A 13,444-nucleotide genomic window follows, 5' to 3' on the forward strand; every position below is an offset into this window, starting at 1 on the left:
AAATGATACCCACAGTCAAAGAACTGCTTTTAGATAATTAGAACTTTTATTTAGTGCAATTGCAAAAAAATACAACCGTCAATACAAGTAACTTAATTAAGATGCTGACAAAAATAATTAGAATCAAAGAATTATTCCTGAAGACGGTTAGAAGTACGGTATACCTGGCGGGCCCATCTGATGGGCCCGACGGACCCACCTGAACGGGCCTGACGGCCCTGCTTGACGGGCCCATCTGAACGGGCATGACGGGTTGCTACTGTTGGGCCTGTGCAAGGGCTATCCCACGTGCTTTGAAGCCCCATCGCTGACAGGCCTAGTAAGGGCCCATGATCCGAAAACGGAAATCTTGACTCACTACACTCAAGGGAATTTGTATGAGAATCCCACATTGAAAAGGTTTGGAAAACAAGGAGAAAAGTCAACCCTTTATCACTATAAAAGGCCTGCCACCCTCGGGGATCGAGGTACGCTTTAATTGACCCTCTCTAACGCTCTAAGTAAAAAGAACAATTCTAATTGGACCGTCGGAGAACCTTTGGCCGGCACCACACCGGTGCTCTCTGAAGGACTTCCGTCGATTGTTCTTGTCGTGCAGGTGCGATTCGAGTCGCGAGTACGGTGTGACCCATTGGTGACAAATTTCGACGTCATCAGTTGGCGCCGTCTGTGGGAACAAATCGAATTTTCCTAGACAAAAGAGTTACATGGTACTCACACGCTCGATGGCAACCACAAATGACGTCCAAGAAGAAGCCCCTACGACTGCCCTTGAGAGACGGGTCAAGACGCTCGCCGCAGCCGTGGAACGCCTCACCAAACAAAACCACGACCTGACAGAGCAGCTGAATCAAAAGAGTGCAGCGGTGAATAGCCAAGGAGAAGATCAAGAAGGGAACAGTGAGGAAAGGAGAAATAATGACGGACCACAGGAGAGTAACGCCCCGAGCAAACAAGTGCGACGGGACGCCAGCATCCCTTCAGTGACGGATACAGCTCCACAACCCATCATCGCGGAGATGCAGGCGATGAAGGAACAGATGGAAGTCCTGATGAACGCTCTCAAGGGGCGAGTGTCCAGCGATCTTGACGACCTTGTCAACCGGACTGACTCGCCATTTACGACGTCCGTCAACTCCTTCCCCCTGCCGAGTAAGTTCCGCATGCCAAGCATGGACAGTTATGACGGAATCAAGGACCCCCTCGATCACCTAGAGACCTTCAAGACCCTGATGCACCTTCAGGGAGTGGCGGACGCAATTATGTGTAGGGCATTCCCTACAACCCTGAAGGGCGCGGCAAGGATTTGGTTCAGCCGGCTAACACCAAACTCCATCGGCACCTTCAGGGAGCTGAGCGCTCAGTTCACTACGCACTTCATCGGAGGACATCGGTATAAGAAGTCCACAGCTTGTTTAATGAATATCAAGCAGAGAGAGGAGGAGACGTTACGGGCGTACATATCACGCTTCAATAAAGAAGCGCTCTCGATCGACGAAGCCGACGACAAGATATTGGTGGCAGCGTTCACGAACGGGCTGAAGGGGGGGAAGTTTTTGTTCTCCCTATACAAAAACGACCCAAAGACCATGTCAGAGGTGCTTTACAGGGCCACCAAGTACATGAACGCTGAAGACGCATTGTTAGCCCGAGAAGACAGACCCAAGAAAAGGGACAGACAGGAGGACCCCCGACAGGACCAGGGGCGGAAGAGAGGACGGATGGGAGATCGGAGAGAGGAGAGACGCCCAAAACCAATGGGCGGAAGGTTCACAAGTTTCACTCCGCTGACCGCCCCGATAGACCAAGTCCTAATGCAGATTAAGGACGAAGGATCCCTGACATTTCCGGGAAAGCTGAAGAGTGATCCCAACAAAAGGTCCAGAGACAAATATTGCCGCTTCCACCGTGACCATGGTCACGACACGGCCGACTGCTATGATTTGAAGCAACAAATCGAAACCCTTATCCGACAAGGGAAATTGAAGAAGTTCGTCAGTAAGGAGAGAACGGATCAACCCCCACAAGAACAACACCCCCGTCGAGAGAACGAGCGACCAAGGCCCCCATTGGGGGACATAAGGATGATAATTGGAGGAACAGGTGCGGCCGGATCGTCAAAGAAGGCTCGCAAAACATATCTTCGGATGGTACAGAATGTCCAGTTGGCGGGTACAATGCCAAAGATGGCAAGAAGGGGAGGCCCCATTATTGGGTTCTCGGAAGAGGATGCAAGGCGCCTACACCACCCACACGACGATGCCCTCGTCGTCACCTTGCGGGCAGGCGACTACAACATCCACCGAGTGTTGGTCGACAACGGTAGTTCGGCCGACATCTTGTATTATCCGGCGTTCCAACAAATGAGGATTGATAGGGAGCTGCTGATACCAACAAACGCCCCGCTCGTTGGTTTCGGAGGGAGTAGAATATTCCCTTTGGGCGCAGTCACGTTATCGGTGACGGTAGGAGATTACCCACAACAAATCACCAAGGACGTAACATTCTTGGTGGTCGATTGCTCGTCAGCCTACAATGCTATTATTGGGCGACCCACGCTCAACTCGTGGAAGGCGGCAACATCAACTTACCACCTGATGATCAAGTTCCCAACAGAGTATGGGGTAGGAGAGCTACGCGGAAGTCAAATTGCCGCACGAGAATGCTACGTAGCTATGATGGAGGTGGAAGACCAGATCCAGGCCTTGAACATAGAAGAACACCGAACGACGGCAGAACCTACAGAGAAGCTAGAGGAGATATCTCTCGACAGTTCCAATCCAGACCGAACCACCAGGATCGGAACGCTTGCCAAACCCGCAATCCGTCAAGAGCTCGTGGCTTTCTTGAGAAGCAATAAGGATGTGTTCGCTTGGAGCCATGACGATATGCCAGGAATCGATCCCTCGGTCATGGTACATAAGTTGAATGTGTTGCCCTCGTTTCCACCCGTCCGACAAAAGAAGAGAGTATTCGCCCCGGAACGAGACCAAGCAATAGCGGAAGAGGTCCGCAAACTCCAAGAGGCAAGCTTCATCAGGGAAGTTTACTACCCCGATTGGCTGGCGAATGTGGTAATGGTGAAGAAAACGAGTGGCAAATGGCGGATGTGCGTGGACTTCACCGATCTTAACAAAGCATGCCCCAAAGATAGCTATCCCCTTCCAAGGGTCGACATCCTAGTGGACTCGACGGCTCAACACCAATTGCTAAGCTTCATGGATGCTTTCTCGGGTTATAACCAGATCCGCATGCACGAGGACGACCAGGAGAAGACTTCGTTTGTAACCAGTCAAGGTCTCTTCTGTTACAAAGTAATGCCATTCGGTCTGAAGAATGCAGGGGCAACATATCAGAGACTAATGAACAAGATGTTCGCACAGCAAATCGGGAGGAATGTTCAAGTTTATGTCGACGACATGTTGGTGAAGAGCCGGAAGGAGGAAGACCACTTGGAAGATCTCAAGGAAACATTCGGCACACTTCAATCCTACAACATGAAACTCAATCCAGGAAAGTGCGCGTTCAGTGTAACGGCAGGCAAATTCCTAGGATTCATGGTATCTCAAAGGGGGATTGAAACTAACCCGGACAAAATCCGAGCCATAATGGAGATGGCCCCCCCGAGAAACGTGAAGGAAGTACAGAGCCTTAACGGCAAGGTAGCGGCATTGAATAGATTCGTGTCGAGAGCGACGGACAAATGTTTACCTTTCTTCCGAACATTGAAAAAGTCATTCGAGTGGACGGACGATTGTCAACGAGCATTCGAGGAGTTAGAAACCTATCTATCTTCACCACCTCTACTGAGCCCCTCGCAACCAGGTGAAGAGCTCTTCCTCTATTTGGCCGTCTCCACTGTGGCCGTCAGCGCGGCCTTAGTCAGAGAGGAGGACAGGGCACAGAAGCCCGTGTACTACGCCAGCCGGGCGCTCCGCGGTGCCGAGGTAAGATACCAACCTATGGAGAAACTCGCTTTTGCGTTGGTCACGGCGGCTCGAAAGCTCAAGCCCTACTTTCAAGCCCATACCGTGAACGTAATGACCGACAAGCCCTTGCGAAGGGCACTAAGTAATCCTGAGGCCGCAGGTCGACTGACGCTGTGGGCAATAGAATTGAGTGAGTTTGACATCAAGTACCGTCCACGTGTGGCCATTAAAGGACAAGCTGTAGCCGACTTCATAGCAGAGTTTACGCATGACGCGGACAAGGGGGCAGAAGAACCCCCCCAGTGGAACATCTACACCGACGGATCATCCAATAGGCGAGTTGGAGGAGCCGGCATAGTATTGCTGTCACCTGAAGGAGACGAGATTGAATGTATGGTCCGTCTCGACTTCCCCATTACCAACAATGAAGCAGAATACGAAGCGGTAGCAGCAGGACTCGACCTAGCCAAAGCCGCCGGAGCTGAAAGTGTGGTCGTGCATTGCGACTCTCAAGTCGTGACCAATCAAGTAAACGGAGGTTATGAATGCAAAGGGGAAAGGTTGAAGAGATATCTTGATCAAGTGAGGGCTAGAGTCGACGGGCTAAAAGCAATATTCGTCCAGATCCCCAGGGGAGACAATGAGCCCGCCGATCGGCTAGCCAAAGCCGCTTCAGCAGAACATATGATAACACCGGGTAATGTACTTTCCTTTGCTCAAATCTTTCCGCTAATAGACCCCGACAACATGCAGGAGATACGCTCCGAAAGAAACTGGTCTACGCAGATAACTTCATACCTAAAGAACGGGATATTGCCTGAAGAGAAGGAGGCAGCGAGAAAGCTAAAAGTCCGAGCGGCAAGGTTCGTCTTGATAAAAGACGTTCTTTACAAGAGAGGTTTCTCCCGTCCTTACCTAAGATGTCTCGGGGTTGAAGAGGCAGACTACGTGATGAGGGAAGTACACGAAGGAATATGCGGGAATCATTCTGGATCGCGGTCGTTGGTACACAAGCTGTTACGAGCTGGGTATTACTGGCCGACCATGCAAAAGGATGCTGAGTCCTACGTTAAAAGATGCGACAAATGCCAGAGGTTCAGCAATTTTATCGGACAGCCAGCAGAAGAGCTAACCCCCATAACGGCTCCATGGCCGTTCTCTCAGTGGGGACTGGACATCATGGGACCTTTCCCAACGGCGATAAGGCAGCTAAAGTTCTTGGTAGTGGGTATTGACTACTTCACAAAATGGGTAGAAGCGGAAGCCTTGGCCACCATTACAGAAAAGAACATTAGGAGTTTTGTCTGGCGGAGCATAGTATGTAGGTTTGGTATTCCTAGAGTCCTTGTCTCAGATAACGGGAGGCAGTTCGATAACGGCCCCTTCCGTGACTTCTGTACACAGCTAGGAATAAAAAACCACTACTCATCGCCTGCCCATCCTCAGGCTAACGGTCAGGTTGAGGTCACGAACCGATCCCTGCTAAAGATTATCAAGACTCGGCTCGAGGGGGCAAAGGGCATATGGCCGGAAGAATTGCCAAGCATATTGTGGGCGTATAGGACAACGGCGAGGACTCCGACAGGAGAGACACCGTTTCGACTGGCATACGGGAGCGAGGCAGTCATCCCAGCAGAAATTGGGCTCACAAGCTACAGGGTTCACAACCACGACAAGGGAAGGAATGACGAGTCCATGAGGCTACAGCTGGACCTTATAGATGAGGTCAGGTCGACAGCAGAACAGAGGATCGCTAGATACCAGGATCGCATGTCCAGACATTTCAACTCCCGGGTCCGACAAAGAAGCTTCCAAGTAGGAGACCTCGTACTCAGGAGGGTCATGGGTACAACTAGAGACCCTACACAGGGAAAACTCGGCCCCAACTGGGAAGGACCCTACAGAGTTATGTCGTGGAAAAGGAAAGGAACATACCACCTGGAAACGATAGACGGAGAAAAGCTACCGCACCCGTGGAATGCCGAGCACTTGAGGAAATACTACCAGTAATAGCGACACGACGACCAGTTTCTCTTTTACAGTTTCTCTTTTAAGACTTTTTGGCATTATTAACTTCTTTTTGGCACTGTTTAACTATTTTTGCTACAATATTGTCGTGCCTTTTTTAAGCCCAAGGGGGCAGGCACTTTTCCTTTACGCATTTCTATAATCAGATGCAATTTTGATCTTCTACTTGAATGTATGTCATTGCAATGGTCCACAAAGTTAACGGAAACAATACAAGTCCACAAGGTGGACGGAGCATCCTGCAGGGATGATAACCTTAAAGTCCACAAGATGGATGGATACAATATGAAGTCCACAAGATGGACGGATACAATATGAAGTCCACAAGATGGACGGATCGTCCTACAGGGATGTTAACCTTAAAGTCCACAATATGGACGGATACAATATGAAGTCCACAAGATGGACGGATCGTCCTACAGGGACGATCAACCTAAGTCCACAAGATGGACGGAGCATCCTACAGGGATGATAACCTTAAAGTCCACAAGATGGACGGATACAATATGAAGTCCACAATATGGACGGATCATCCTACATGGACGATCACCCTAAGTCCACAAGGTGGACGGATCATCCTACAGGGATGACAACCTTAAGTCCACAAGGTGGACGGATCATCCTACACGGATGATAACCTTAAGTCCACAAGATGGACGGATGAAAAATATAAGCCCACTAGATGGACGGACACAACAGAAATCCACAAGATGGACGGATCGTCCTACAAGGACGATCACCCTAAGTCTACAAGGTGGACGGATCATCCTACAGGGATGACAACCTTAAGTCCACAAGGTGGACGGATCATCCTACATGGATGATAACCTTAAGTCCACAAGATGGACGGATCATCCTACATGGACGATCACCATAAGGTGGACGGGCTATACTAAATGGGGATAACTTAGTCCACAAAATGACCACTTAAAGTTCACAGGTTGGACGGATCGTCCACAACGTGGACGGAATTAAGATGAAGCAAAGTAGACGGACTAATCATCTTAGATAACAAAGTAGTATCAAAAATATGGACGGAGCATTCCACAGGTCTTGCAAAGAATAAGTTTTTAAGATCAAAAACATACTTATACGCAAGCGGATGTAAACAAGTTAAGCAACGACAAAATTCAAAGCATATAAAATGAAATGCACGGATTCATTTAACAAAATAGGCCATTAAACGGCAATGTTTACACATCATCAACAACGGATGAGAATTGTTCCAAAAAGAAAAATAATAAAATAAAAATAAAAATCCTTCTACTGAGCCTTGTCCGCATTATCGACGGGCTGTGGAACTGCCTCCGTGTCAGCCTCAGCTTGGTCATCTTTTGCTGGTGCAGGCGCCCCGTCAACAACGGCGTCGTCGACATCAAAGAGGTCGTCTGTATCCTCGGAAGCAACAGGCACGACGGATGACTGGACCGGGTCTTCAACTTTGAACTTGGAAGGGTCCACGTCTGGATAAGCTTGCCTGACTTGACGGAGGGCATCCATGAAGCCCTGATGGAAAGAATCGCCCAGCTCAGTGATTAGGGCGTCGGAGTCACGGTATTCACGGACCGCCGCGTCCTTAGCCTGACGGACTTCTTTTTTCAGCTCGGCTATCTCTTTGTCCTTGCTTTCTAGAGCCTTCTTTGCCTCCTCCGTCGTCTGTTCAAGGCTCTTCCTTGCCTTCTCCGACAGCTCAAGCTTTTTCTCTATTTTAGGTCTCCAGTTTCGCAGTTGGAGGAGTTCTTCCTCCGTCTTCTCCGCCTTGGCCCGTACACGATCCAAGGCCGTCTCTTGGCTGAGGCACCGTCCCATCAGCCCCTTCATCATAACCATTGCCTGAAAAATAACAACACAGTTATAAAACAAACTTTTGACAGATGATTCAAGTTGCATTTGAGTAGTAGACGGACTATCTTACCTGTGTGATGGCAAACAGGCCCGTCTCCCCCATGGCCTCCGTCGAGTGGTTGCCTAAGTCTTCATAATCCTCCGCCGAGATGATGGAGGAAATCTGTTCTAAGGCATGCTTAGAATCCTCTCGAAGAAGGACGGGAGGCTTCTCGTCAACCTTCGACGGGCCTTTCATCAAGCCCTTGCCAACCCCGTGCTTGGTTGGAGTGACCGTCTTCGGAGGCTCCGCCATGAGTCCCACGACGGGATCTAAAGACACTTTGGCCTTCTTGGCCTGACGGTCCGCTTTGGGCTGAGTCTTCCGCTTAGCAGACGGATTGCTTGGGCCCGTCGCAGGAGGAGTGTCGTCGGCAGTCTTCTTTGCAGCCTTTGACCGAATCAAGGCTCTTCTCTTGGCATCGTCCATCTCTGAAACGTGGAAGGGGGAGTTAATTAACAAAAAATAAGATGCACAATTTCTTTAACTAAAGGGTGACGAACTTACGTCTCCTTATCTGTGTTTCGTACTTGACGGCAGCCGCTGTAGGTTCCGGTCCGTCGCAATACCAGTGAATGGTATTTAGTGTTACCAGCTTCGCCCAAGTCCTTTCCTCCGGCTTGGTCTTTTTAAGGATTTTCTCAATGAAAGCAAACTCCTCAAGGTCAATTTGGGGCCGTCGTCTAACTGCAAAAGAAGAAAGAGGACGGTTAGATTATATTCAAAAAAAAAAAAAAAAAAAAAAAAAAAAAAAAACTTAGTGATGTTAGAGTTTGGAGGATAGTCCATACTAGACGGATCCAATATGCCCCAAGTAGTGTCGACGGGCATGAAATCTGTCTCCCCAGGACGACCCATCCAACCGTCGCCTTCTAGGAAGAAGAACCGACTCTTCCAGTCCCTATTTGAGTCCGGCGTATCATAGATGACTTTCAGCAACGGACTCCTAGGGACGAAGCTATATATCCCCCTGGATTTGTCAATCTCGTCCGGACGGTAGTAGTGGAAAAACTCCCTAACCGTCAGCCTCCTTTCTCCTTTGGACATGGCACCGTACAGTACCTCCATCGCTATAAAAACTCTCCAAGCGTTAGGGGAAATCTGGTTCACAGATAACCCCAGCTGACGGAGGAGCAAACGGTGAAGCGAACTCAATGGAAATCTAAGTCCGGCCTTCAACATTTGCTCATACACCCCGACTCCCTTTACCCCGTCATAGTAACACCTCTCTGATTTGTAAGGTAGACGGATCGTAACATTCTCTGGAAGTTGGTAATTATCTCTAAATGTCTTAAAGTGCTTTTCCTTGATAACGGACGTGAAGAAATTAACCGTCCACTCTGGTAGCATGACGAACTTCCTAAGCCCATCAGCACCAATGACGGATCTGACAACTTGATCCTCACCAACACCATGTCCCTCGTCTGGATCAACCACCTCCAAATCCTCATATGTTGAGGACGAGGAGGATGTGGACGGACTACTATCATCTGGACTACCTTGTTCTCGTTGACTGGACGGATATACTTCCTCGTAATCCACCCCGTCACGAATAACTGACTGATTACTCGACGCACTAGACATTTCCTACACGAAACGACAAGAGCCTAAGACTCTGACGGTCTATGTGTCTATAACGGATGTGGATTGTAAGGAAAATTAAAACAAGTATAAGCTTTAAGAAGAGCACTTACCAGTTTTGCCAACGAAGTGACGAAGGATGGCGTTGACGTCTAAGGTAAATGAACGGATCAGCAAGTTATGACGGATGCGCTCTGACAAGGGTGACGGGTGAGCTCTAACAGCTTGATTTCTACTGAAACTGAAGAAATGAGAGGAATCACTCCATTATTTATAAGAGAGATGCACGGAAGTCGAAGCGTCGCTTCGATCCGAGACAAGGTCCAATCAGCTTGCAACACGTGTCATCGGCATTAATTACCTTCGTACAGCCTCTGTAATTGATGTGATCGACGGACTCCTCATTTGAACCGTCATCCTGTCTTGCGTTGATCCGTCAAACCCGTTATGACAACTTTAAATTCTCCGTCACATGAGTCTTCTTCCGTCGTAAAAGTACCCGTCATACCCTCACATTCGATTCGTCACCCCATTGATCCTTTATCCTAAAAACTGACGGACCATTGGGGTGAAGGGGGCAACTGAAGACGGTTAGAAGTACGGTATACCTGGCGGGCCCATCTGATGGGCCCGACGGACCCACCTGAACGGGCCTGACGGCCCTGCTTGACGGGCCCATCTGAACGGGCATGACGGGTTGCTACTGTTGGGCCTGTGCAAGGGCTATCCCACGTGCTTTGAAGCCCCATCGCTGACAGGCCTAGTAAGGGCCCATGATCCGAAAACGGAAATCTTGACTCACTACACTCAAGGGAATTTGTATGAGAATCCCACATTGAAAAGGTTTGGAAAACAAGGAGAAAAGTCAACCCTTTAAAGGCCTGCCACCCTCGGGGATCGAGGTACGCTTTAATTGACCCTCTCTAACGCTCTAAGTAAAAAGAACAATTCTAATTGGACCGTCGGAGAACCTTTGGCCGGCACCACACCGGTGCTCTCTGAAGGACTTCCGTCGATTGTTCTTGTCGTGCAGGTGCGATTCGAGTCGCGAGTACGGTGTGACCCATTGGTGACAAATTTCGACGTCATCAGTTCCTTTCATTTACATTTGTCTCCTATAAATCAGTGTATATATTATATGCTTGTAGTTGTATAATTGGGCATGTCATGAATTCAATGAATTAATGACCAGGGCCACTAGGACTAGGACCTGATGGCAACTTTTGAAGCCAAAACTCCATGGTGAACTTTGCCTTCTCGTAAATTGCTGAGTATGTCTGATGTTGATTACCACTAGCAAAATCCTCATTTAACAGCCTGGTTGCCTCAACCCCAGAATGGTACGAAATGGCCACCAAGATTACAACGATCATCATCAAAATAGTGCTAGACTTTCCAAAACCCATCTTTGAAAATAGCCTAAAATTAAGTTGTTGGGATTGTTGAACTTTCTTTCTTCAAAGAAAAATGCAGAGAAAATTTTGTGTTCTTTGAAAGAAGTAGAATTTTTTGAGAAGAAGTAGATTGATTGTGTTTGTGAATGAGAAAATATGGAGGTGTGAGAATGCTATATATAATAAGTGATGGAGTTCAGATGTGTATTCAACTATTTATGGACTCGATGTTGTTGGTGAGCGTTTAGCTAGCTGGGTTACGTTACGTGTTGAACAATACGTTGTGATTTATTAGTCGTCAATTTTGAAATTTATTATCTAAAAATCCAAGCACGAATGTGTCAAAGTCTAGGAAGTTCAAATTTTCAAATTTACTATAGTGCCCTTGCTCAGGTTACACCAAGTCAATATAGTGGGAGGGTGATCTTGGTCACTCACGTGTATAAAGAAAATGTTCAATAACCCGTGGTATTGACAAAATGTTTGTTTACGGTCCCAATAAATATATATATATATATATATATATTAGGTTTTGCTCAATCTCACTTCGGAGAGAGACACTTACCATCCTTATTTTATAAGCATTTGGCCTTAAGAATGGTGTATCATATAGTATGTGTGATCACATACACTATGGTACACCCTTCCTTAGGCCAAATGCTTATTGGGGTTCAAGACTAAGTTTCCTCTCACATATACACATATAAAGAATGACATATTTTGTGTGTGTGTATATATATATATAGATATACACGTACGTATGACTTATAAATAAAACATGTTTATAACATAATTTAGCTTCCCATATACAATAAAAATAATATTTACACTAAATTAGTCTTATAATTATTCAAAATATGATTTTAATCATAACTAGTAGTATTTTTTTGAATATTTTAAAATAATATTTTTTGTTGAATAATTTAAAGACTGCAGAATTAGATTATACTAATAATTTTTAACATTAAGAAACATTTAAATATTTATTTATTTTTATATAATTTAAATAATAAATATTAATTTATATGCTTAATCACATAGAAGTCATTATGCATAAGAAAAAAATATACAATAATAAAAATTAAATAAAACCTTATTTTTCACAAGTGACAAAAGATAAGAGAAGTTGACAGTTAAAATTGGGATGAGTGACTGGTGGAACTTTTCATGGTATATATAAAAATTTATCCTCGATAAGTATACTCATTATGTAGGTGGTTTGAATCCGTAACTCTATTCTATTCCATTGTTTCATGTTTTGATGTATAAATGATTGTCCAAATGCATTCGAGTATATGATCAACTATTGGACGTGGGTTTTCAAATATCAAGATAACTGCATGCAGGGCCGGCTCAAGGCCTAGGCAAGTTAGGCCTAGGCCTAAGGCCCCACCAAAAAAACAAAAATTTTCTTGAAAAAAAAGGTTCTATTTTTCATAGTTAAAGGTCCAAATTTTTATAAAATTAGGAGTATATATTTTCTAAAGGCTGTACATTTTTTTTATTAATGATGTACAAATTTTACTATTGGTTTACAAATTGTCATGTTATTAATCACAAAAAAACGTGATATAAACATTCATTAGTTAAATTGATGAAGTTCACCAATAAGAGATAATATCACATTATATTTTGAACATTTTATAGTACTTTTGATTAGCGCATTTTTCTTTTTCATTTTTATTAAGACTCTCAAAATACGAGACCAATAGAACCTTAACTCAATTGAAACCCTAAAATATTTCAAAAAAATGTTGCAAATGTGTTAAATCATCAATTATAGATTAATCTCCCCTAATAGTTTAAGACTTTGATTTTTGTAAACTAATATCCTACAAAACTATACACCAAATAATATCTCTCTCTCTCTCTCTCTCTTAAAATCAAAATATAAAATTAAAAATTAGATTACAACTTTATTTAACTAGCATCATCTTATATCCAAAATAAAGTATCTTTTTCAATCGCAATATATTTTTATTTCTTTTTATTAATATTTATAATTCAACTATGATATTTAATTCTCTATATGAAATTAACATTAGTCTAGTTGGTATTATTTATGTATTTAATGTATCAAATTAACCTTAATTTGATCATTATTAAATAATTTTATTTAATTAATATTTACATATTAAAGGTCCCGCATAAATTTTTCGCCTTAGGTCCCAAATTATGTTGGGCCGCCCCTGACTGCATGCCAAAAAAATAAAGAAATGTAGTAAAAGGTTCGGTTTTTTTTTTTTTTTTTTTTTTTTTTTTTCTTTTCTACATCCTTTTTCTTTGTGTTCAAATATGACAGCTGCTAGGATGCACAGGATTCAAAGCATGTCAATTTCTGCACTAACATAGTAACACAGTTTTTTAAGACCACAATTTTTGTTTTAAATCTTACGTGACAAATTATAAACACTTATTTATTTGCTTTCAAATAAAATCATTTTTTTCAACTATTCACTGTCACGTGTCCATGCAACTATATGTGCATAAAAAGAATAATATATAAGAAAAATAAATCAGAAAGATGCACAAGAGAGTAACAATTTGTAAACTTCATCGCTTAATAGATTTCTATAAATCTGTATCTGTATATGACAATTTACACACCATTGTGTGAGCGTATAATT

The 13,444-nt window shown here is 44.7% G+C and overlaps 2 protein-coding genes and 1 long non-coding RNA gene across 4 annotated transcripts in view; 1 reads left to right on the forward strand and 2 right to left on the reverse strand.

Moving 5' to 3' along the window:
• Positions 1–692: 692 nt before the first annotated feature.
• Positions 693–6,989, forward strand: LOC126702489 (uncharacterized). Its single transcript, XM_050401191.1, has 2 exons — positions 693–6,154; positions 6,640–6,989. The coding sequence occupies exon 1, from the start codon at positions 708–710 to the stop codon at positions 5,937–5,939; it is 5,232 nt and encodes a 1,743-aa protein (XP_050257148.1). The 5' UTR covers positions 693–707; the 3' UTR covers positions 5,940–6,154; positions 6,640–6,989.
• A 231-nt stretch (positions 6,990–7,220) lies between these two features.
• LOC126702490 (uncharacterized) lies at positions 7,221–8,556 on the reverse strand. The gene is made up of 3 exons (XM_050401192.1): positions 8,350–8,556; positions 7,873–8,273; positions 7,221–7,790 (listed from the first exon to the last, which is right to left on the reverse strand). Exons 2-3 carry the CDS (start codon positions 8,269–8,271, stop codon positions 7,221–7,223), a joined length of 969 nt encoding a protein of 322 aa, XP_050257149.1. The 5' UTR covers positions 8,272–8,273; positions 8,350–8,556.
• A 1,982-nt stretch (positions 8,557–10,538) lies between these two features.
• LOC126702491 (uncharacterized) overlaps positions 10,539–13,444 on the reverse strand; it is a 42,167-nt gene continuing 39,261 nt past the window's right edge. For both annotated transcript variants that reach the window (XR_007647763.1, XR_007647762.1), the window contains exon 2: positions 10,539–10,842. This is a non-coding gene — a long non-coding RNA (uncharacterized LOC126702491). The remainder of the gene's footprint in view (positions 10,843–13,444) is intronic.

Source organism: Quercus robur, chromosome 10 (assembly GCF_932294415.1).
Source record: "Quercus robur chromosome 10, dhQueRobu3.1, whole genome shotgun sequence".
In the NCBI taxonomy this organism is placed as follows: domain Eukaryota; kingdom Viridiplantae; phylum Streptophyta; class Magnoliopsida; order Fagales; family Fagaceae; genus Quercus; species Quercus robur.

Coding starts and splice junctions, on each gene's coding strand:
- LOC126702489 (XM_050401191.1), top strand. CDS start 708: ATGGTACTCACACGCTCGATGGCAACCACAAATGACGTCCAAGAAGAA.
- LOC126702490 (XM_050401192.1), bottom strand. CDS start 8,271: ATGGACGATGCCAAGAGAAGAGCCTTGATTCGGTCAAAGGCTGCAAAG. Junction 7,791..7,872: donor GCCTGTTTGCCATCACACAG/GTAAGATAGTCC, acceptor GTTATTTTTCAG/GCAATGGTTATGATGAAGGG.